The 23599-nt window shown below is 37.9% G+C and overlaps 1 protein-coding gene across 1 annotated transcript; it reads left to right on the top strand.

Moving 5' to 3' along the window:
• Positions 1-15345: 15345 nt before the first annotated feature.
• LOC149925168 (uncharacterized) lies at positions 15346-23089 on the top strand. The gene is made up of 5 exons (XM_090161216.1): positions 15346-15561; positions 16135-16294; positions 17912-18146; positions 18207-18262; positions 22886-23089. The coding sequence occupies exons 1-5, from the start codon at positions 15513-15515 to the stop codon at positions 23010-23012; spliced, it is 627 nt and encodes a 208-aa protein (XP_090017342.1). The 5' UTR covers positions 15346-15512; the 3' UTR covers positions 23013-23089.
• Positions 23090-23599: the final 510 nt, after the last annotated feature.

Raw genomic sequence — 23599 nt, 5'->3', positions numbered from 1 at the left:
TCTGTCAGACTGTCTGGGCTACGAATGCGTACGCATTTTCGGGGCAAAGTGTAATCAAGAATTGATCTATTTATATATAGAGATAATGTTTATATTCCGTCGATTTTTACATTCGCTCCCGTTGCAAGCTCTAGGATAAGAGCCTGGCCCCTCCCCTTCAAATTCAATCATCTCCAGGAGGCGCATTATTGGCTCCCTAAATATGACGTCCTCTTGACGCGATTGACATTCGCGTGAGAGACGCGTTAAATAAGAACGCCTCCTTTTCCATTTCCTCCCCCCTTTAGTTGATTCCCCTGGTTCATGATGCATCGCGACTGACGGAATATAAACATTATCTACATATATATATATATATATATATATAAATAGGTCAATTCTTGGTGTAATCACTGTGTTCGCAGTTTCTTGGAATTAGGGAAAAGCTTTTTTTCATTGGGTGTAGTATAATTTTTTTATAATTGGGTTAGTATCGGGCGGGATTCAAACCCAAACCCTCCTGCATGACATGTGAGCGGTCTACCACAGAAACACGGATACATGTTACGCTTTACTGAAAATTATAAACTCTTCCGATTAGAGGTATATTTTGGCTTGCCAACTTGTTATTGAATCGTGTAGTAGTAGAATCTATATTGTAAGGAGCGCTTGGTACGTTGGTCGTACGTCCCAGATTTCAGGAATGTGTGCTTAGTCTGTCACGAAGCCAAAGCCGGGGCGGCGAGGAAAAAGCGACCCGCGGAACAGAGGGAAACCGAGACTGCCTTTGGCTTCGTTACTGAGGTGGTTCGACTATCTATTTTCTCAAAATCTGTCGCCCCTGAGAGTTGGGCCGTGTTTGTCCCAACACGCAATACACCCGAAATTTTCTCTCTGTTTCCGACGCGAATTTCGGAGGGGAGGGGGGGGATCCTATGGGGTAGTTTCAGAAGGCCTGTGAGTTTCGGAAACGTGGAGGTGAGAGGCGGTGGCGGGGGGTTTCGGGGTCGTTCCGTTTTGAAAGTCCTGTGGCCCTGTCGGCGTACGTTAGTTCCATGCACTTTATGCATCAGCCATTGGATACAGGGGGTTTAAAGGGGTACAGGGGGTTTGGTACGACTGCGAGTTTCAGTTATTTTTGCGGGAAAAAGGGTACCACGGTAATTCTCGCATTGGAAAGGGGGAGGTGGGTACCACGGTAATTATCACAAGGAGAAAAGGGGGAGATGGGTACAACGGTAATTATCACATGGGAAAAAGGGGAGAAACGGTAATTATCACATGGGAAAAAGGGGGAGGTGGGTACGACGGTAATTATTACATGAGAAAAAAGGGGAGAAACGGTAATTATCACATGGGAAAAAGGGGGAGGAAGGGCCTTACTGGGGGTACCCCGGTAATTATCACATGGGGAAAAAGGGGAGGTAGGGCCTTACTGGGGGTACCCCGGTAATTATCACATGGGGAAAAAGGGGAGGTAGGGCCTTACTGGGGGTACCCCGGTAATTCTCACATGGGGAAAAAGGGGAGGTAGGGCCTTACTGGGGTGGTTCTACTTTGGGGAAAAGGGTGCCACGGAAATTCTTGCATGGGAAAAAGGGGTTGGGGGGCGTACTGGGGTGAAGTGCCTCGAAACACACAACTAGCTGAGGGCCCGCCTGTAAGGCGGGCTTCTCGTCTAGTCTATATTATAAGGAGCGCTTGGTACGTTGGTCGTCGTCGGTCGTACGTCCGAGCTTTCAGGAATGTTTGCTTAGTCTGTCAGGAAGCCAAAGGCCGGGCGGCGAGGAAAAAGTGACCCGCGGAACAGAGGGAAACGAGACTGCCTTTCGCTTCGTTACTGAGGTGGTTCGACTATCTATTTTCTCAAAATATGTCGCCTCTGAGAGTTGGGCCGTTTTGTCCCAACCCGCAATACACGCGAAATTTTATATCTCTCCGCCGCGAATTTCGGAGGGGGGGGGCAATTTTATGGAGTAGTTTCAGAAGGCCTGTGAGTTTCGGAAACGGGGGGTTTCGGGGTCGTTCTGATTTGAAAGTCCCGTGGATCTCTCGGCGTGCGTTAGTCCCGTGGCCTTTATGCCGAGGGGCTGATCACTCCGCGTAATCGGTGTACAGAGCCGTACCTTTGACTATACTAATGGGATTACGCGTAATCTTTGAAGTCCCTGCCTTTGGCAGTGGTAATCTAAGCGTAGTCTGGTGTACAGATTTTCTAAGAGTGGTTAGCCCCTCGCTTTATGCATCAGCCATTGGCTACAGGGTGGTTTGGTACGACCACGGTACGACTGCGAGTTTGAGTTATTTTTGCGGGGAAAAAGGTACCACGGAAATTCTCGCATTGGAAAGGGAGAGGGGCGTACCACGGAAATTCTCGCATGGAGAAAAGGGGGAGAGGGCCTTACGGGGGGAGGTCGACTATGGGGTTAAGGGTACCATGGAAATTATCGCATGGAAAAAAGATAGGGAGCCTTACTGCGGTGGTTCGACTATGGGGAAAAGGGTGCCACGGAAATTATCCCTTGGGAAAAAGGGGTTGGGGGGCGTACTGGGGTGGAGTGTCTCGAAACACACAACTAGCTGAGGGCCCGCCTGTAAGGCGGGCTTCTCGGCTAGTGTTTTATATTGTCGTTGTATCGCGTTTCCATGTCTTAAATTGTCGAGGCTATGTTTTGCCATAGGGTTGGGGTTATTCGAGGGGTCATTACTGTTAAATAAATGTTAAACTCAGATAGAGAAAAATAAGTTTTATCGATCCACCTAAAACCCTATAGAATTAGTTAATAGTCGGCACTCGTAATAGTTTTAGTCGCTGTCACTTATGTTAACAATTGGCAGCTAATACGGTCAGGCTGACGGGAAAAATTATTACAGTATTTGAAATCGAATAACTTTCGATGAATTTTAAATTATTGTTTTATTTCAATTTAGAAATCAAATATATTGTAAAATTTTACACTTACCATGGAAGTTGGTTTTGGGACTTCTACGAGGTTCTACGGTCGTCGTGGAACTTGCGAGTGATCATGGATATGGAAAGCTACCACTATTTATAGCTTCGATACTCGTCAGTTGAATGCTTAACTACTTATCTTCGCAGAACTCTGGGAGGCAGTATCGGATATAGATGAGCGGAAAAAACCCGACAGTAATATGTTGAAAATTATCCACTTTCCCTGTATACTCATGCCGTTATCGAAATGACGCGGGTTATTGATTACCCTTGTACGACATCCAATCGAAATGGGTGATCCTTTTAATAGGAATTGTCCAAAGGATTTGGATTGTGATTTTATCCCCCACAATTGTTTAAAGGGCTTTCTCCGCTTTAAAGTGTTTTGATAACTAAATTCTACGATTTTTTACCTCTCCGAGGGAACTATGTCAAATAGGAGGGGTTTTACAATCACCTTGTCTGTGGGTCTGTCTGTCTGGGCCGTAGACATATGAAATAAAATAGACCCCCGATTTTACACGAAGCACCTGTACCAGCAAGACCTAGCAGTCGTGAGGTAAAAACTGCGGAAAGCGCCTTCTATCGGTGACACCATTAACTAAGAAATTATATAATCCCACGTGATTTCACGAGGGTCACGGGGGTCGATAAAATTATTCTTTGGTAATCTGATGAAGGTGCTATTTAATTTTAATTATGCAAATAAATATATTTGTAAAAAATGAAAGGTAGACAAATCGTAAATTATATTATTTTAAAATAAATAATGAAAATTAAATTAAAAGAAATAATGAAAATGAAATGAAAATAAATAATGAAAATGAAATGAAAATAAATAATGAAAATTAAATGAAAATAAATAATGAAAATAAATAATGAAAATTAAATGAAAATAAATAATGAAAATTAAATGAAAATAAATAATGAAAATTAAATGAAAATAAATAATGAAAATAAATAATGAAAATTAAATGAAAATAAATAATGAAAATAAATAATGAACATTAAATTAAAATAAATAATGAAAATTAAATTAAAATAAATAATGAAAATTAAATTAAAATAAATAATGAAAATTAAATTAAAATAAATAATGAAAATTAAATTAAATATTAAAATATTAATTTAAAATGTAAATAATATTTGACAGAGGCTTAAAAAGTAGGTTACTAGGTTTTGTTAGGAAATGAATTCGGAACTTAGCTTTTGTAACATGAACCAGAATTACAAGGTAAGTGAGCAATTATTGCCCTTGAAATAAAATTAATTTGGATAATTTATGTCTTTGCCCTATCCACGCAAACCGATACCGAATGAGTTTCTGGCTAGGTGTCATCTAAAGTTTGAGAACTTTCCTCAACCGATTGCTCGATCAAATTAAAATCTGATGACCCTTGTCCTTCACTACAGCTTGATACTGTAACCGACTCGTTCTACTTTATTACATTATCATTTCTACCATAACATTTCTGTGACAAATATATTTTAACTTTAAGATACCCGAGTAAAATGATATTTCAACTATAAGGTTATTATTATATATGTAAATTCTACTACTTACAACAGTAATTTCCGCATGGTCGTAATAGATTAATATTTATATTTAATAGATCCGTGATCGAAGTATGCGTGTGTCAGTAGTTTGAGAGATATCCTTTGAAGATTCTTCTTCAACATGAAATAAATTCTCAGTTGGAATTGCGTTGGGTACAAGTCTCCGTTTTCCATTGAATATTTCTATATTCGCGTCTAAAAAAATGGTCACTACAAACAAAATCGTTCTCTGATGGATGCCAGTTATCACGGTTGACGGCACTAATTCATTTTGAGAGTGTTTCGGGTTTAGAGAAGGGAAACCTATAGTTTAAAACAATTATAGGCCTATAAATAATAATATAAAATATTTAAAACTACTCCTACCTATGAAAAGGTACGTTTGTGCCTAATTTATAATTTCGGCAATGCGAAAACGCGCAACTTTTGACCATTTTAGCACTTGTAAATACCAAACCTTTTTGCGTCTCTTTTAAGCCTACGTCGAATTCCGCGCTTGTTCTGTTTTGTATGTTGTTTTTAGCCATCAGTAGATGTCATGAAATAAGTTTTGATAATTTCGAATTTGTATTTCAGATTTACTGAATTTACCTCACGACTGCTGGTCCTTGCTTGTATGTTTATTGTTAGGCTTAGCCTATTCGCCGGGGGTGTGTTTTATTTCATATGTCTATGGTCTGGGCTGCGAACGCATTTACGGGCCAATGAAACCTGGAATTAGGGTAAAGCTTTTTCCAAAAGGGCCCTCTTTTTGTCATTGGGTGTAGTATAAATTTTTTACAATCTGCGTTAGTAAACTTAGTATCGTGTTGGATTCGAACCCGAGCCCTCCTGCACAACGGGTGAGCGTTCTACCACAGAACCACTCACGGATAAAAGTTACGCTTCACAGAAAATTAGAAACTGTTCCGAGGAGAGGTATATTTTGGCTGGCGAACTTGTTTCTATTGCTAAAATGTATCTCAATTTATTTTCCGTAAGTTATATTCACCTGTACACATGTGTATCATCATAAGTGTATAATATTTGAAGATAAGTGTTACACTTCCTATTTTTCACATGCAAAGGTTTTACTCCGAGTTATTCACAAGACAGGCTGCATTACGGGCTTCGTCGCAATTTTGCAATTAACATCGTCACTTCCGCACTCTCTTTGTGGGAAAACTTACTGTCAGGTGAGTTTGATGCCGATAAATACGAACCAAATTGCGCACAGGCAACAAATTCAAGAACTATGTAACAGATATCAAGGACAAATGTGCATCGTCTTAAAGCGCTAATGTTCCCACGGCAATCGACATTTTACGACGCATCGGCGAATTATTGGTTTAAGTTCTTACTAGCAATACTCACACCTCCGGAAACCTTTTTGCATGATTTATATCCTTTTACAAAATTTTCTAATTCGTTTTTCCCGCCGAGATCGACGATTTCCCTAAGTGCCACTGCTGCCGCTGACGCGCCAGTGAAAATCACTTGCTTGGAATGTAAACAAAGTGACATATGGAATTTTTAGTCAAACGTTTTGCGTTGGATTTAAAACTATTTGATGGCAAGTAGATAAACGGATATTTAAAGTAATGCAACCAAAATTTTAGTCTAACGAACATAAAAAATACTTTTAACATCTTTAAGAAATAAATTGTTTGAGGTAAAAGTTAATAATTGTATTGTTATTTTTTTTGCTTTTTTCAATTAGTGACATGTAGTTGAAAAAATAGTAATATTGAATGAAAACATGAATGCACATTGGTAAATAAGTGTGAATACTATTAGATTTCAGTGAACGCTGGTAAATATGAACGGTAGATATGAAAGAATCCTGGAAAACCTTAGGAAAACAATGAAATATCAGTGGTGTATGGTGAAAGTAGCTCTGTTCCTTTCTGAATCAAAATATGAACATCCATAATGAAAATGAAAGCTCTTCCCATTTTCAGAAGCTTTCTCAATTGAGGTTTGTCAACTAGTTCCATTACTTTCTCAAATAGTGCTGAAATTGTCCTAGTCATGTTATGAACTACGGGTGGTATTATTTGGTCGCGGATAAATTTGGCCGATATTGAGGCACGAGTTACTATAGGTAGTTTCTTTGCGCCTGTACTCGGACTAAACGTGAACTCTTTTTACCCTAAAACGTTTTATTCGCCGGTTCCGGGGATGAGAATTACTCCGCCCCATAATCTATTCGATTGTTCCGGAGTATTAGGGATACTCTTTTTAATAGTTTGGTAATAGTTAGTGTAGGGAGCTGTTTGCTCGCGTGGCGTGAAGGGCTTGCCAGCACCCTCCTACGCATTGTAACCCGGCCACCTGAATTAATGGCTTCAAATGTCGCTTGATGACTTCGGCCTAAGGTGGTGTATTGGGTATTAGCCTAGCTGATTATTAAATTGGATTTGGTCGTCTCTTAGCCAGATTTTATCCGTTAAAAAGGCCCCAGGCAGCCATTGTGGAATAACGTTTTAACTGTGATTAAAACTATTCGAAACCACAGAATCGGAGTAAAATGACGTCATAGCGTAACTCATCTTACCCTACTTCAAAATCCCGGAACAAGCGAAAAGTAACTAACTATTGCACTGCAAAATTCGGCAAAACGTGAGCTTCGATTTTTTGGTAATTCTTGGTGATTCTTGTGTATAAGCAATAATAATCAGCAAGGCACCACCTTAGGCCCAAGTCATCTAGCGACTTTTAAAGAAGGTCAACACTACAGAAAGAACCATTACAAAATCCTTATTTTGGAAACTAAGGCCTCCTCTGTCGGATGTTTTAATTAAGTCTAAAAGTGGTGAATTTGAGCAGGGTCCGGAAATGCACTCGAGACACAACCCACAAAATGCAGCTTGCTCCATTACCTTTACGGTAATCTGATCTGTCATTTATTTGAAAATTATCCAGAGAGATATTTTAAATTATAACCCAAGCATAAAATAACTATAATTTTGCGATATTTAAATAACTTTCAGTACTACTCATTATGGCCAAGTTTGGCGCCATAGAAAACCATGGTTTTTATATCGTAAAAGTAGCCGTCTTTAAGCAAATAGTGTATTTTTCTAGACGGACCTTGGTCTTTAAGGTCCCTATAGGTGGCGCTCCCCGACGGCCGCCGAAGACAATAAAAACCAAACTTTTGATTCGCGTCAATACATGGATTTTAAATTCTTTGGGCAGGCCACCTGGTGCGAGCGAAATGAGTGCGCAGTGAGCATGCCACCTAGGAGCCACAAACACAACACCCCACACAAGGAGAACGCAACCCGTCAAAAGTCGTGGATTTTCTTGGGTACCTTTTTCATTGGCTAGACGCTTTAGCGCCTGCTGCCGTCGGAAGGGGAAAATTCGGAAATTGTTTTCCCCCCCGCCCGTAAAACGTTCAGCGTAAAGGCTCGTGACGCTCGTCCAATGAAATTCGTACACAACCCTTCGTTAGCGTGTTTAAAGGTTAGCTGCGTACTCCTTGTGTTTGTTGCTCCTAGATGCCACCACCCTCCTGCGCCACATGTATTAAAGGCAATAAAAGTCGCTAGATGACTGAGGCCTAAGGTGCTGTCTTGGGTATTAGAAAAAAAAGTTTGACAAGGTCATATAATGAACTGAAAATAACCGCCAATGAAAAATACCTCGCAGTAGGTGCTTCAATAAAGTAATAGATCCGAGAGCCAGGACCAGAAATTTACTGTTTATTTGGTGCTTGTTGATTTAATGGAAAATGTTTCACTTGTAAACAGATCGTCGTGTTTTATATAAGCCTTAATATTATGTCAAAAAAGCTACCGGTTTAATTGGAAACACTTGTTGCATACCGAACAGTTGAACAGTTTCCATTATTTGAATAAGCACCAAAAGAACAGTATCTTGTAGGTCCTGGTTCTCGGATATATTACTTCTTGGCGATTTTCTTGAAGATGTTTTATTGAAGGGCCTATTGTGAATCGTTTTTACACACAATCCTAAGGATTTGTGCGTATTAGTCTCACGTACAGTGTAGCCGATGCCGCCGATGCCGCCGTGTCGCGCATATCTCTTCAACGGTTAGGGCTAGAAGAGTCAATGATATCTCGTTCGAGTGTACATTCATCGCCACTGATAGCCTTTCATAATTTGTTTTAAATCGAAGCCCAAGAAGTTGGGCATTTGCCCAATTTACCGTTTTCGGTGGTTTGGCTTCGTGTGGTAGATATTTTGTTAAATATTAAGTGCGGTAACGTTAAAAAAAATATTATTGGATAGGTTAGGATTCAGTGGAACTATATTAGTAAATATTAATGTTAAGTAAAATTTAAGGGACCCCAATGTTCATGGTTTTATATTTCCGCCTAAAAGTCGACATAACATTCCTTAATTTAAGTCCGATTTTCATGAAAGTTATATTTTTGGATAGCTGGGGTTTCCTTATAACCTAGAATTTCAATTACATTGCTTAATTTTAATTCTAAGTAAGGTTTTTTGGGCAACGTAATCGGACCCCCGCCATTTCCAAAATTGTAAATCCCCGTGTTTATAGAGGTCTACGCGCCGGTTTCCCTCTAGCTTTTTTCAAGGCCGTTCAGAGTGCGCCGCGCTTTCAACGTACGACCAGAAGTAACGATTAAGTATGACACTGATCTACCTAGTCTTCGGCGTATGACCAGAAGAAATAAGTGTGACACTCAACGTAACAAATAAGTGTGATCAGAAGTAACAATTAGGTGTGATCAGAAGTAACAATTCAGTACGACACTGATCGAACTAGTCTTTGTCATATAACCAGAAGAAATAAAAATTAAGTGTGACACTCAACGTCTGACCAGAAGTAACAAATAAGTGTGATCAGAAGTAAAAAATAAGAGTGACACTGATCTAAGGAATCTTCGATTCTTTCAAAGTATGACTAGACGTAACAAATAAGTGTAAATACAACTATGTGTGGCCGTGGATATATATTGGTTGTGATAGCGGCGTTGCAGGCTGCTGTGAATAGCTCAAACAAACTTAACACATTAGAAGGATTGTGTTGTGTGTATTCTGACCGTTGTATGTCTTGTTTAAATTACTGCGTGGTAATTTATATCGGTTGCGTATACTGTGTTTATTGAACCCACTTTTTGGATATTGCAATGAGATATGCCATGTGGGAACATTAATAAACCACATTCAAAATTATTTGTACATCAACGCGAAAGCCTAGCGAAAAATATTGCTTATCGCAATTTGACGTTAACACAAAAATTACAATTACAAATGTCCAAATATCAAAAAGGGACTATTTTGCTAGTTGGCGGGAATTGTATCGCTAATTAACAACCACATTTTATTTAATTTTTCCTGAACCATGGACACTGTATTACAGAATGATAATGTACCCTTATGTGTTTGAAATAACCATTGAAATGGAAATTAGACTAGAGCCCCTGCGCTTTCCGCCAATCCCAAAGTAAACGGGCCGCTAGAAACATGGGCAAACTATACTACCGGACTCGTCTACCAAATGTCACGCTGAAATTTTACGTGATGGGCAGCGCCACCTAGATTATTGAAAGGTAAAATTAACAGAGTATTTTCATGTTAAGTTATACTAATCTATTTTATTAACTAATATGATTTCAATCTATTCTTTGCGAAACAGTTGAAAAACTAGGAGATGCTTAAAATAGCCCTCGTAATGAATCTTCTAAAAGGCTGTTAAATTACATAATATCAGAAATACATGAACCGAAATTATCAGCGACTGCTTTTTTATTCTGAGGCGTTTTCCCACAGCGCTAGGGGAGGGTGACAAGGAAGCATTCAAATATTTCAACCCACCCGCGGCCAAGGTATATTTTTGAGTGCATGCCGGGTAGAGTATTATGCCATCTAGTGAGTGAAAAATGAAATAGTTCCAGTTGAACGAAGGTCAAATTATCGAACGTATTATAGTCTGCGAACCTAGGCTTACTAGTTGATAGATTGTGAAGTTGTAGTATCATTTAGTATGCAGTCGGATAGTAGTTTAACTTTTTAAATAATGGAAGAAAACTTAAGAATACGTGATAAATTGATAGGATATTTAAAAAACCTTAACCGCCCGTTTGTTGCGTCAAGAAAGCAGGTTTTTTTTAACTAAATTGATATCTGATATAATGGTAGCTGTAATTCTTTACACTGACTGAAAAAGGTACTTTTTAAGTATTTTTTTAGTCCGTGTTTTTTTAAAGTTTCTCACGGCGGCCACCAGGGTGAGTATTCAAATCTGTACCACGGACCCGTAGAGGATTGCATTCCGCGGAGGGGGGGACTACAACCGAGTAAAGAGAGGGGGAGACGGGGAAAACGCCTTTAGTATAAGCGGGATAGGTCGCTGATAATTTCGGTTCATGTATTTCTGATAATATCGAATGCATATTCAATAGAATATTTGCAAGTAAAGAGTACAGCTCAAGACGTAATATTAACTTCATTAATTACTGGAAAAACTAAATTTTCCATGAAAATTTTGTACCAGATTTCTAACTCTCGCGAAATTGGCACGGTCGCGCTCCAGTCGAATAGCGCGACTCTATGGGAGCTTAGTATAGAATTGCGAGTCCTGTAGTAGTTGGCCCATGGCTAGAAAGCTGCCGTTAGGGTAGAATCAGGCTATCCGCGTCACCTGGCGTTTAACATTGTCGCCAAGGTTACGGCGGAATTTAGAAGGCGGCGAGCCACTGCGCATCGCGCCGTGCACATTGACAGTACTTTTGTGTTTGCGTTTTTCGCGTCTATAAGCATAACCGCGGAAAATTAAAAATTGTAAAAAATAGCGTTTTTTTTTTGCTCTGTACCAACCGATTTCGGAAATAAATAAAATTCTCAGTTCATAAATATGTAATATTAAAGGAAATATTTGATACTAATCTCGGAATATAAGTGTTTTTTAATTTTCAGCGAACTTCAAGAGTATATGTTTGATGTTGAGTTGGGGATGGGACATCATCGCGATAGTTTAATTCGAAAACTAATTATGTTATATGCCAAAGCTCACCTGAACAAAATTGCCAGAAAAAAAAACCTGGAAATGAAAGCGAAATCAATTAGACAAGCTTTCTAAGCTTATTTTGTTTCAAGGCCTGTAAATTGCGAACGTAATGATTTCCATAGTTTTTTAAATAACTTTTTTATAACTCTACATTGTCAAAAACCGATCGAAAAACGTAAACAAACCAGACGACGTTGCTTGCGACGTTATGCCACGTGATCATTAATAGTTGCAAGTTCTTTTAATAGATGGCGCGGATTTGCGGGTTCCACTGTAAGGCCGGCCTTCTAGCTGGTACATTCTCCCCCCAATCCGATCGTGGTTCTAGTCTAAGAAAGGAAATTTATCACGGCTAGTGGTGCAATCGCCGATGTTACGAAAGGTTGCTATAAGCACTAAAGCACTATACTTAAAAAGTTAAGACGAGGGAGAATTTTTTAATTTTAAATTTAACTGATTAAAAAGCTACATTTTCGATTGAAACAACAGAATATAGTTTCTAACATGGATTAATGGTACTGTAGGCTTGGCTTTATCAATTAGAAGCTATACACCTAGATATAAGATCCATTTTTCGCCTTAATAATTTAAATATGCACCATTATTTTGCCGATTTAAGAGTTATTTCTACTTTTGAAAGCGTTTCAAGTTTCATTACGCCTTGGCCGACTCGTCAAAAATGCTAGGAACAACACCGTCAACACGCGAAGCGTTGTTAGTCCTTAGCCACAATGATTTAAATTATCCATGTACACAACAGACTACCGTTATAAAAAATAAGCTCGAAGCCAAGGGGCCCTGCCATGGCTGAATACGGCACTGACTTGAGATCATTGTTACCTCAGACTCCTAAAGTGGTTGATATTTAACATTAATAACAATCTTTGAAACTTCATTAACTGCTCAGTAGAAGAAGTTTGTTTTCTTAGTGGTGCAATTCTTAAAAGAGTATTCCAATATATTCATATTAAAAACAGAGGGAAACTGTAAAACTGTCTAGGACAGTTTTTTATCATTAAAATATAAATATAAAAGATAGCTATTCTTTTAAAAAAAAATTATACCTAGGTTTTCAAGGGATTGTGATTGTAAGTAAAAATTAAAACAAAATATTTATCGGTTTATCTTAGTTTTATTTCAGCGTTTAAAAATGATTATGAATATTACATTTGTTTGCCATGAATCGTATTATGAAGGAATTTCGACTTTTTTGAAGAACTCATTTTCCCCAAGGGAACCCACCGAATTGGGGAAAGGGAAATCCACCGCCATTGTAACATTTATTATACCATAAATTAATGATTTGAAAAACCGCGAACATTTAATTTTTAAGAGAGTATCTGACCTCCTCCGTTGCTGTTTCCGGGGTGAAGGTTGTGGTTTCCGAAGAAGAATCTGTCCTGACCTTCCTTGCGTGGTTCTCCAGGGGCGGAGCTGCAGGGCCCTCCTGGGGTCGGCCAAATGCGCAGGACATCAAGGCGACGACAATAGCGAAAATGAAGATTGATTTCATCTTCGGAAGAAAATTGGATAGAAAATGATTAAAAGATAAGGCAGGGTGTAAATGAGTAGCATATGCTATGGATGTAAGTACTATTTCTAGTAAAGTAGTCGCTGTAGATTGTCTCTGTTATAACGAATATTTTTAATAGATATAACGAAGATGGATTTCATCTTCCGAAAAAAATTGGGAAAAAAACTATTAACCTGGGCTTAAAGTAAATTCAGTGGTGTACACTAATCTCATTTAAAGATAGGGCAATATGTAAACGCGTAACTTTTAATAGCGCGTAATTAATTTTAACTAACTTTCGATGCTATTTAAACTATGGTTTTATTTCAATTGAGAAGTCGAAAAAATGTGAAAATTGAACACTTACGATGGACGTTGATCTCGAGACAGCTACGAGGTTCTTCTTGGGTCGTGGTTAGACTCCTGAGTGATGATGGATTTGGAAAGTTACCATTATTTATAGCATTGGCACTTGTTTGTTGAATGCTTCTCCAGTTATCTGCGTCTGGGAAATATCGGATGAAAGGAAAAAACACTGCCGTAATATGTTGATATAGTCATATCGGTATCGCAATGACGGGCTTTATTGATGGTCATTGTACCAGTGAGTGACGGCGGAATAGAACGGGGGTCCTATGTTTCAGGTGGATTCAATGTATTTGTATTATTAAAATTAAATTAAAAACTACATAATGAAACAATCAAATTGGAAAGTAGTGCGTTCAATTTTTAGAAAAACAATCAAATTTGAAAGAAAAGCATGAAAATTTTAGATAAACAATCAAATTGGAAAGAAAAGCATGAAAATTTTAGAAAAACAATCAAATTTGAAAGAAAAGCATGAAAATTTTAGAAAAACAATCAAATTTGAAAGAAAAGCATGAAAATTTTAGAAAAACAATCAAATTTGAAAGAAAAGCATGAAAATTTTAGATAAACAATCAAATTTGAAAGAAAAGCATGAAAATTTTAGATAAACAATCAAATTTGAAAGAAAAGCATGAAAATTTTAGAAAAACAATCAAATTTGAAAGAAAAGCATGAAAATTTTAGATAAACAATCAAATTTGAAAGAAAAGCATGAAAATTTTAGATAAACAATCAAATTTGAAAGAAAAGCATGAAAATTTTAGAAAAGCAATGAAATTTGAAAGAAAAGCAATGAAATTTGAAAGAAAAGCATGAAAATTTTAGAAAAACAATCAAATTTGAAAGAAAAGCATGAAAATTTTAGATAAACAATCAAATTGGAAAGAAAGCATGAAAATTTTAGAAAAGCAATCAAATTTGAAAGAAATGCAATAATATTTTAGATAAACAATCAAATTTGAAAGAAAAGCATGAAAATTTTAGAAAAGCAATCAAATTTGAAAGAAATGCAATAATATTTTAGATAAACAATCAAATTTGAAAGAAAAGCATGAAAATTTTAGAAAAACAATCCAATTTCAAAGAAATGCAATAATATTTTAGATAAACAATCAAATTTGAAAGAAAAGCATTTAAATTTTAGTTAAACAATCAAATTTAAGGAGTGACATTTGAATTTCACAAATTCTTATTAAAAAAACCCCAAAACGGAGATTTTGTAGACCAGAGACTACGTAAATTATAATTTTTTCGCAGTGTTTGCATATTGCGAGAGAAAATTAAAGAGCTGAAAACATTTATAACCGGAAAAAAATTAATAAACCAGGGAAATTCACCTATGCCCGGGAATTTAGGAGAAAACTTCCGGTCTGTTTATCAATGTTAGTATTAGATAAAAATAGGTCGTTGAAACTGTTTTTTTTTATTAATAATCCAAAACACCACCTTAAGCCCAAGCCAAATAGCGACTTCTAATGCTAGGTGGCAGGGTTAAACTTCGTAGTATTGTGGTGTTTCTAGACCTGATCGCCTATCGTAGTCGATGACAGTAATTTGGTGCATCTGGAGACTCTTTTTCAATCTATTAACTGTCCTATTGCATTAACCAAAATTTTACGTTCGACGTAACTTTCTAACGTCGCAATTTTCGGTCGAGCGTTAATATATGGCTTCAAGCTAAATTCTAAATTCGCGGGTTTGCCCGGCGGAAGTGGAAAAAAATGTTTGAAACAAATCTTCGTAGAGGATGCGAAATTTTTTGTTTTGATTTTTAAAATGATCTAAAAACTAAGCTTAAAGAAACTTTCAAGGGAGGTGTGAGGGGTCGGATTTCGATTCAAAAAACGTCACTGAAACGTCATCAGAGTGTAACTTTGTAAATGCGACGAACGGCGACCGAATGACGTATTTTAAATGGACTTCAACCCCCCACAGCTCTCCCTCAAAAGTCCCTTTAAGGCAGCGGTAGTACCGTGCTCAGATTTCATATTTTAGCGAAAGCGTCAGATAAAGTAAAACGGAAATTTCGCCAGTGAAAGCCTTATCGTTTGATTATCTCTGTCGCCTTGAAGCCGTGGATAAAACGCCTTTAGTGTGTTACTAACTGGAGAGACAAATACACGGTCTAATTTTATTAGTGAAAACGCCATAGCGGAATGAAAGAACGTAGTAAACATATGATCTTGGCAGTTTTGCTTTTAACTAGTAAGTAACGTATGTTATTAACAAGGGATCTGAAATCCGTGAGTTTCGTGTTCGCGTATTGAATCTGCGGCTGATTTCCCAAATTCAACATGGATTTTTTAGATTTTGAAGTATGATTTTCGTCCTGATTTCCACTTCTTTTTGGCTATTTTGATATCTTACGACTGATTTTAACGCAGATTTGTATAGCGATTTTGAGATCTTAGGGCAGACTTTTAATGACGATTTTTAGATATTACGACTCATTTTAGCGCAGACGTTTACGGCAATTTTGAAGGCTCTCAAAGTGGTTAAAATATTTTTTCTGTAAAGTGTACTCGATTTTTACGAAAGTTTGACCTCGGCAAAAAAATCCCTGATTTTAAAGGAGCTATCAACTAAATCAAAAGACATCTTCTAACGACATGCCTTTAACGTAATAAGCGCTAATCATCTTTAGCTTGTTAAACCTAGTGGTCTAAATGTGAAATTCGTGTATATTATTTGAAGTAGCCCTAGGAATCCACGTCAAATGTACTAAAATAAAGTTATTGAATGCTGATGCATTTTTAAATTTTTTCCTCGTATACATAGTTGTAAAGAGTACCTTTTCTGAACAAGAATGCCAGCTGGAAATAGGCAAATGTGTGATAACCGCTCTGTCCGCGAGTGGAATATCCCTGCAAGACCTGAAAGCAACGAAAATTGATTTCACCTCGATTATGCAAAAAATTGGACACCTTGATATTTGCAAGTACGTTCTGAAAGCAATAAATAGTAAATAATGTATTTTTCAATAGTTTAGTAGTGGTTCATATAGGATACGGGTAAAGCTGCAAAGCTATTGATTTGTTATTTTGCATTTTCAAATATCATAAGTTTATAACCATATTCCTCGTGTTAAATTTTTGCATTTTCTTTAACTTAAGACTAACAAGGTTGAAACTCGGGGGTTAGGTAGACCTAATGGTAGTATGAAAATTCTCAAAGCCAAAAGTTGCAATGGGCTTTAGTTTTCCCATGGCAACCAAAAAGGTTTTTGACCTCTCAAAACAAAAAAATCTCCATTTAAAAAAGCATGGTATTTTCTCGGTTTCAAAAATTTAAAAAAATAATAATTTTCAAAACTTACCCAAAATGATTATTTACCTATTTTGCGTAGAATTTATCAATTTCGGGTACATTTTTACCAAATTTTGAAAGTGTGAAACCGAGAAAATCCCACGTTTTTTAAATGGAGATTTTTTTGTTCTGATAGGTCAAAAACATTTTCGGTTGCCATGGGTAAACTAAAGCCCATTGCAACTTTCAATTCGAAAATTTTCATACTACCATAAGGTCTACCTAACCTCAGAGTTTCACCAAAATCGGTGATAACCACCACGGGTAGTCTCCTTGTAAAGTTGTAAGTGATGCGTGCTCTTTGCCTAGTTGATTTTTGTTCGGGCAGGGAGCTGTGCCAAAGCTTAGGACCAGCCTGTTATACCGCTTATTTTTAAGTTGCATGTTTGTTTCGCTTATCTCTTAAAAGTATTATTTCGACTAACCGACACACACTACGCAGTAATAATTTCGACTAACCGACACACACTACGCAGTAATTATTTCGACTAACCGACACACACTACGCAGTAATAATTTCGACTAACCGACACACACTACGCAGTAATAATTTCGACTAACCGACACACACTACGCAGTAATAATTTCGACTAACCGACACACACTACGCAGTAATAATTTCGACTAACCGACACACACTACGCAGTAATAATTTCGACTAACCGACACACACTACGCAGTAATAATTTCGACTAACCGACACACACTACGCAGTAATAATTTCGACTAACCGACACACACTACGCAGTAATAATTTCGACTAACCGACACACACTACGCAGTAATTATTTCGACTAACCGACACACACTACGCAGTATTATTTCGACTAACCGACACACACTACGCAGTAATAATTTCGACTAACCGACACACACCACGCAGTAATAATTTCGACTAACCGACACACACTACGCAGTAATAATTTCGACTAACCGACACACACTACGCAGTAATTATTTCGACTAACCGACACACACTACTCAGTAATTATTTCGACTAACCGACACACACTACGCAGTAATTATTTCGACTAACCGACACACACTACGCAGTAATTATTTCGACTAACCGACGCACACATCACATTCGGTATGGTTTACAATTAAATTTACTCTAATAAAAGTTAACGTAAATTTGGTTCTCCATTTTTAAGGGTTTCAATGAGTTTTTCACAATTTTCAAAAATATAAACTATTCGTCACGTCAACAGAGTCAAACTTTAATTTATTTTAAATTCGAATCGAGTAGATTTCTTCAAAAAGTCCACGATTGCAAGGCCAAATTTGCTACCGAGTGCCTTAGTCAAGTTGATGATTCAGTCAAATCGATGCTGGATGCTTTTAAACAAGCGGAAGAATCGATGCAGTGTCACCAGCCGGGAGCCCAAAAATGCGTGGAAATAATGAACCAATGTGGGATAAACGCCTTCATTACCAGTGGAATTACCCCGGAAGACCTGTCAAATGTTCAACAGCCCACCGAAGTAAAGATTATCTTAAGATTAAAATCACGTTATTGTTTTGTTTATGAAATTATTTTATAGGGTACCGTCAATACTATTGATTTAATCTCGCAAATTGGAAAAGACAAGGGCTGCAAGTAAGATTTTCAACCTTTTGATATCGGAATTTGAAAAACTCTACCCCTCTCAAAACCTAAGGGGTTTGCTAAATAAGTCGCGATTCATTTCTGCTAAAAGTTGACTTATTTTAACAACCTCTAAAATGGACAATTCCGTCAATATCGCATGGGGATAAAACCACATTAATTTGCATTTGAAAATTGTTCATTTCCCTATCAAATTTAGTGTAGTTGTTGTGATTTGTTAATCTTGTTTCTCGGTAAAAAATATGTAACACCAAATCATAGACTAAACTGAGGGGCTAACCACTGTCAGATGGCCTGTACTCAACACTGATAAAGGCACAGACTCTAAAGATTAAGCGTAATCTCATTAGTACACCGATTACTAACCACTCGACTAAAACTTGACGGATATCGAAAGACTTTTGTACGTTAAAACAGAAAATTCGATGAAGTACGTTTGTGTAACGTTTCTTGGGAAACTTCGCGAGGCGTCACTTTCTCGATTTTTCTTTTCGCGCCATTTCGTAGAGATCGATTTTGGCGGGAACAGCGGATGGTTTACACCAACTGCATAATGGCTAAAGTAAAATAGCAAACTATTTTGTGGGCTAGAGTTCGTGTTGTTTGTTTCTCATCTGACTCGCTAAAGCGGCCCTTCATAGGTCAGAGTGTGCAATAACTGTTGGCTTTACGGGGGGTTCGGGGTCCGGCTCTTGTAACCCATGTGGGCGGTGGCGCACTGGGAGATGTTAGCTCTGATCAAATGGTCCTATCTCCACCTCCGACTTCGGTCAGGTTTGGGCTGGAAACTGAGTTTCGGCACAAGCTAACGGAGACGATCCTGCTGTGGTGAGCTCCGTATGAGGCTCAGTGGTTCTGTTTCCCGGCCTTTTGGGGCAACACCGGGTGTCCGGTGCCGGGTTCCTTGGGCCCCTGTGTGCCCGTCGTTCCCCTTTAGAGCTCTTTCCGAAGGGTTTGGCTCTCTACCTACGTAGGTAAGGTGTCGGCTGGAGTTGCTACAGCATCCGCTCTTATTCCCACTGCTGTGTGCGAAGTGAGGGGTTGGTCGTCCCATTGTTGTACCTTCTGCTGGGTTGAGCGGCTTGCGTCGAAGGTAAGACCGTCAGAAGTAGGGTTCTCTTGCTGCCCTGGCTGTTCTGTCACCTGTCCGGGCTGTGGACGCTGACGTAGGGCATTATGATGATAAACCTCCGGTGGTGTGGTTTTAATCTTACCGGTACATCGGGCTATAAATTCTGACACGTGCCTCTCTAAGGCTTACGGATTGGTTTAATTGTGAGTATTGTTAACAATGTTAGCTTTAGAAATTTAATAATATGTATTCAAAATTTAGATGTAAACATGAAGTTTCACCCGAGTCTAACTAGGTTGTTTTTGAATATACATCTGGCTGCGCAAAGCTTTCGTTAGTGCCGTTTGATTTTTGTAATGCCTAAATGAATCCAATATTTTTCATAGTTGAGTATTCGAAGATATTTTAATCACCAGTCTTGTTAGCTGTTTTGTCATCAGTACATGTACACTCAGTTTAAAAAGTCTTCGACAGGTGAAATTTTTGCCCTCTTTTTAATTCTGCTAGAAAACTATAATAGATAGATCGATGAAACCAATTGCAACTATTATTTATTTTCCAATATCTTTCGTTATTTATCGGTTTCGTATGCCAAAAATTAATAGTTTGGCGGGAACCGTCAAAACTAATTTTTTACAACTTTTTAAATAATGGGTCGGTTCATATTTAGTAAGTGGAAAAAGTATCCCTCTACAACCAACGGTTGAGAAGTTATCGCGTTTACAAACATTCGTCGAAACTTAGGAAACACCTAAAATTCATCAAGCGATTATTAATAACGCAACTTCGACAGCGATCCAACAACATTTTTAATTAAAGGCTGGTTTAAAATTGTGGTAACCATTATTATAAACATTTTATAACGCAAATAGCTTTTTAAATGCTTTAGCGTATAAAAAAGGATATTCTTAAAATCACTTGCCAAGTTGTTCTAGGAATTTATTTATTTTTTAAACCGGCCTTTAATTAAATATATTTTTAATGTTGTTGGATCGCTGTCGAAGTTGCGTTATTAATATTCGCTTGATGCATTTTAGGTGTTTCCTAGTTTCAACGAATGTTTGTAAACGCGATAACTTCTCAACCGTTGGTTGTAGAGGGATAATTTTTAAACTTTCTAAATATGAATCGACCATTGTGAATTCAAAAACGCGTGAGTCAGTGCCGTAGAACCAATATTTTAAAAGGTGTCAAAAATGCGTTTTGACGGTTTCCGCCAAACTATTAAATTTTGGCGGACGAAACCGATAAATAACGAAAGATATTGGAAAATAAATAATAGTTGCAATTGGTTTTATCGATCTATCTCTTATAGCTTTCTAGCAGAATTAAAAAGAGGACAAAAATTTCACCTGTCGAAGACTTCTTAAACAGAGTGTACTGGCGGCCGGGCTAGCAACGCCAAGGTTTAATTGTTCGCCAGTGTTTGTCAAAATTTTAACCTGACTACCTTTAAAACTGATTTGGCAAATATTGTCTCTTGTTACTCGACAAAAAAAAATAATTGAACACTCTTATTCATCCTTAATTAACTAAATTAAGTATCATAACAGTACACGAAACTATAAACTCGATCAGATGATCTGTCTCGACTCTCGAGTCTCTCGACGTATTTCGCCAAGTAAATAGTCACTAGTTCGTTTTATGACCATTAGGTGGCGCCACTACGGAAATTTCGAACGATTATTTACCTCTCCCTGATTGCCTAAATTTGAATTTCTTTGCATGGCCCAAAGCTACAGAAACGTACTTCCCCCTATTTTCTTCTGGTTAAAGCAAGTGGCGGCTCCAGTCTAGTTGCATTCTCTCGCACTAGATGTCGTTAGCATTTTAATCAAAAGAAGTTGAATAAGCATCAAAATCTAGCCTAAAAGGTGCGGCAAATTGAGAGCTTCACGCGTTGATTGGCTTTTCGGTATCACGTGATTATTAACTTATTAAAACACGTGGTTTCGGGAAAACAATAGATCGCGGACAACTCGCCTAGCTTTAAGTCCCCGGAAGGTTCTGCCATGGGCCCATGTTTTGCTAGAGCCGCCATTCGTTTTAAAGACCACAACGGCGTGTTAAAAATATTAGGCAGATCCCTCCAATCATATTCTGGAATTTTTCACCTTCTTCCGGATATCGTGCGGGAAACTATTAAAATTTAAACGCTTGTGTGGTTTGTTAAATAATACGGTAAGTTTTGCTCACGATTTTCATGGAAAAATTGAAAATTTTTTATTAAACCAAAAGAAAACGGTTGGCCTATGACGCCAACAGCCGGAACTGGGTTTATGAGCGTGTACAACTTGACGTCCAACCCTAGATATATCTTTACTTGTAGTACCATATGTAACATAATAACTCATAATATTTCCTTAAAAAAAATTCAATGAGACATCGTTTCACCTAGGAGCAACAAACACAAAGAGAACGCAGCTAGCCTTTAAACACGCTAACGAAGGGTTGTGTACGAATTTCATTGGCCGAGCGTCACGAGCCTTACGCTGAACGTTTTACGAGTGGAGGGGAAGACAATTTCCGAATTTTCCCCTTCCGACGGCAGCAGGCTCTAAAGCGTCTAGCCAATGAAAAATGTACGCAAGAAAATGCACGACTTTTGACGGGTTGTGTTATCCTTGTGTGCGGTGCTGTGTTTGTTGCTCCGATGTTTCACAGGGAACATAAATAAAAAAATTATAATCCTTGCGCTATTGTAAAGGTTACCATGGAAACGAAATAAGTCACGTGATCGCGAGCAACGAGTTAAACTACAGATTGTTAAAGTTAGAAACGCGCGAAGAATTCTGTGCGTTTTCAAAATCTGATTAACTAACTTCAGTTACCCATTAGTAAAGCCGATGACGCGTGTTTCGTTTATTGGTGACGTAATTTACGTCTTATCCCGTGAACCAGGTTTCATTAAATCAAATGCTGTTATCGCATACCATAAGTAACATAATAACAATAAGTATGACGCTTCCTATTGCTTTAATGCTAATTTTCTAACCGAACCTTTTTTTGGCACTGATATTCTCTTCAAGCTGTGACTTCGACTCGCGACTTACCGTTTTGGATGACTACGTTTTGATAAAAATTTAAGCCTAATATCCGAGAGCACGTTCTGGAGTCGCGAGGGGCTTTGGCTCTGTTTTGAATCCCGCGTACGAATCATGCGTGATTAAAAAAAACATGAGCTCGTGGCGCCGAGAAAAACGTTTTTAATTTTTATCATTTTAGCCTAATATACCGCCTATCTATCGGAAACCAGATATTTCGGCTTAGCGGAAGTCTCGCATATTTTAGACACTAGAGGGCTCTGTGCTGAGAAAACATCTTGATTACGCAATAACTATGAAAATCAGTTTGGTTGTAAATCTCTTTGTCATACTTATTGTTATTATGTTACTTATGGGCATACTTATGTGTGATTATGTTACTTGTGGGCATACTTATGTGTGATTATGTTACATACGGTTATGCTAATAAACTCCAAGCTTCATTGTTTTTTTTCTGTCAATATCCTTCAAGAAATTTAACGACTTTTCCCCGTGTAGGTACATGAAAAGTTTTCTAGACTGTACCGAAGCCGCTGAGCATCAATGCCCCACGATGCCTCTCCTGCAGACCACTCTGATTCAGTTGAAAGACAATCTCCAAAAACTGAAATGCGGAAGCGTTTAATCCGCTCACGTCCTCGCCACCATTTTCCACTCAATCTAAAATTGTTCAATATTAAATAAAATTGTGATTTTAAAAGATTTGTTCCGAAAGTCACTGGATGAAAATTCTCCTTCCCTTATCTCGCGAAGATTTACTTCACCTACGACATCTTCCTTTAACTTTGGAAGAGTGGGAGGCTAGACTATACATGGTTTACACCTAAGGGAGGGGCCTGTGGTCTCCTTGGAAACCAGGAGGGGAGTGAAAATTTCAAACCATTTCGCGCATAGCTACCAAATAGGTAGCCATTTTGTTGGTAATCTCATCAAAGCGACAAAACGTACGTAAATTAGATTTATACTTTCAAATTTTTAAATTAATATCGTTAAGGGCCTAAACCCAGATAGGATTTTAAACCCGGGTTATTTAAATAAAGTAGCAAACAACGACAGGAATATCTAAGAAAAGAAGTTAGCAAAGTTTATCAAATTAGGCCTTTGTGGTGATCTCTTTTACAATTACCTTCGATAATGAATAAAATGACAATTTTCGGTCTCCCTTTCTAATGTAACTACTCGAACAATTTTAACTAGGCAGTTAACCATTTT

The sequence above is a fragment of the Leiobunum rupestre genome, chromosome 10 (assembly GCF_980474605.1).
Source record: "Leiobunum rupestre chromosome 10, qqLeiRupe1.1.hap1, whole genome shotgun sequence".
In the NCBI taxonomy this organism is placed as follows: domain Eukaryota; kingdom Metazoa; phylum Arthropoda; class Arachnida; order Opiliones; family Sclerosomatidae; genus Leiobunum; species Leiobunum rupestre.
This window is presented reverse-complemented; position numbering and strand designations above follow the sequence as displayed.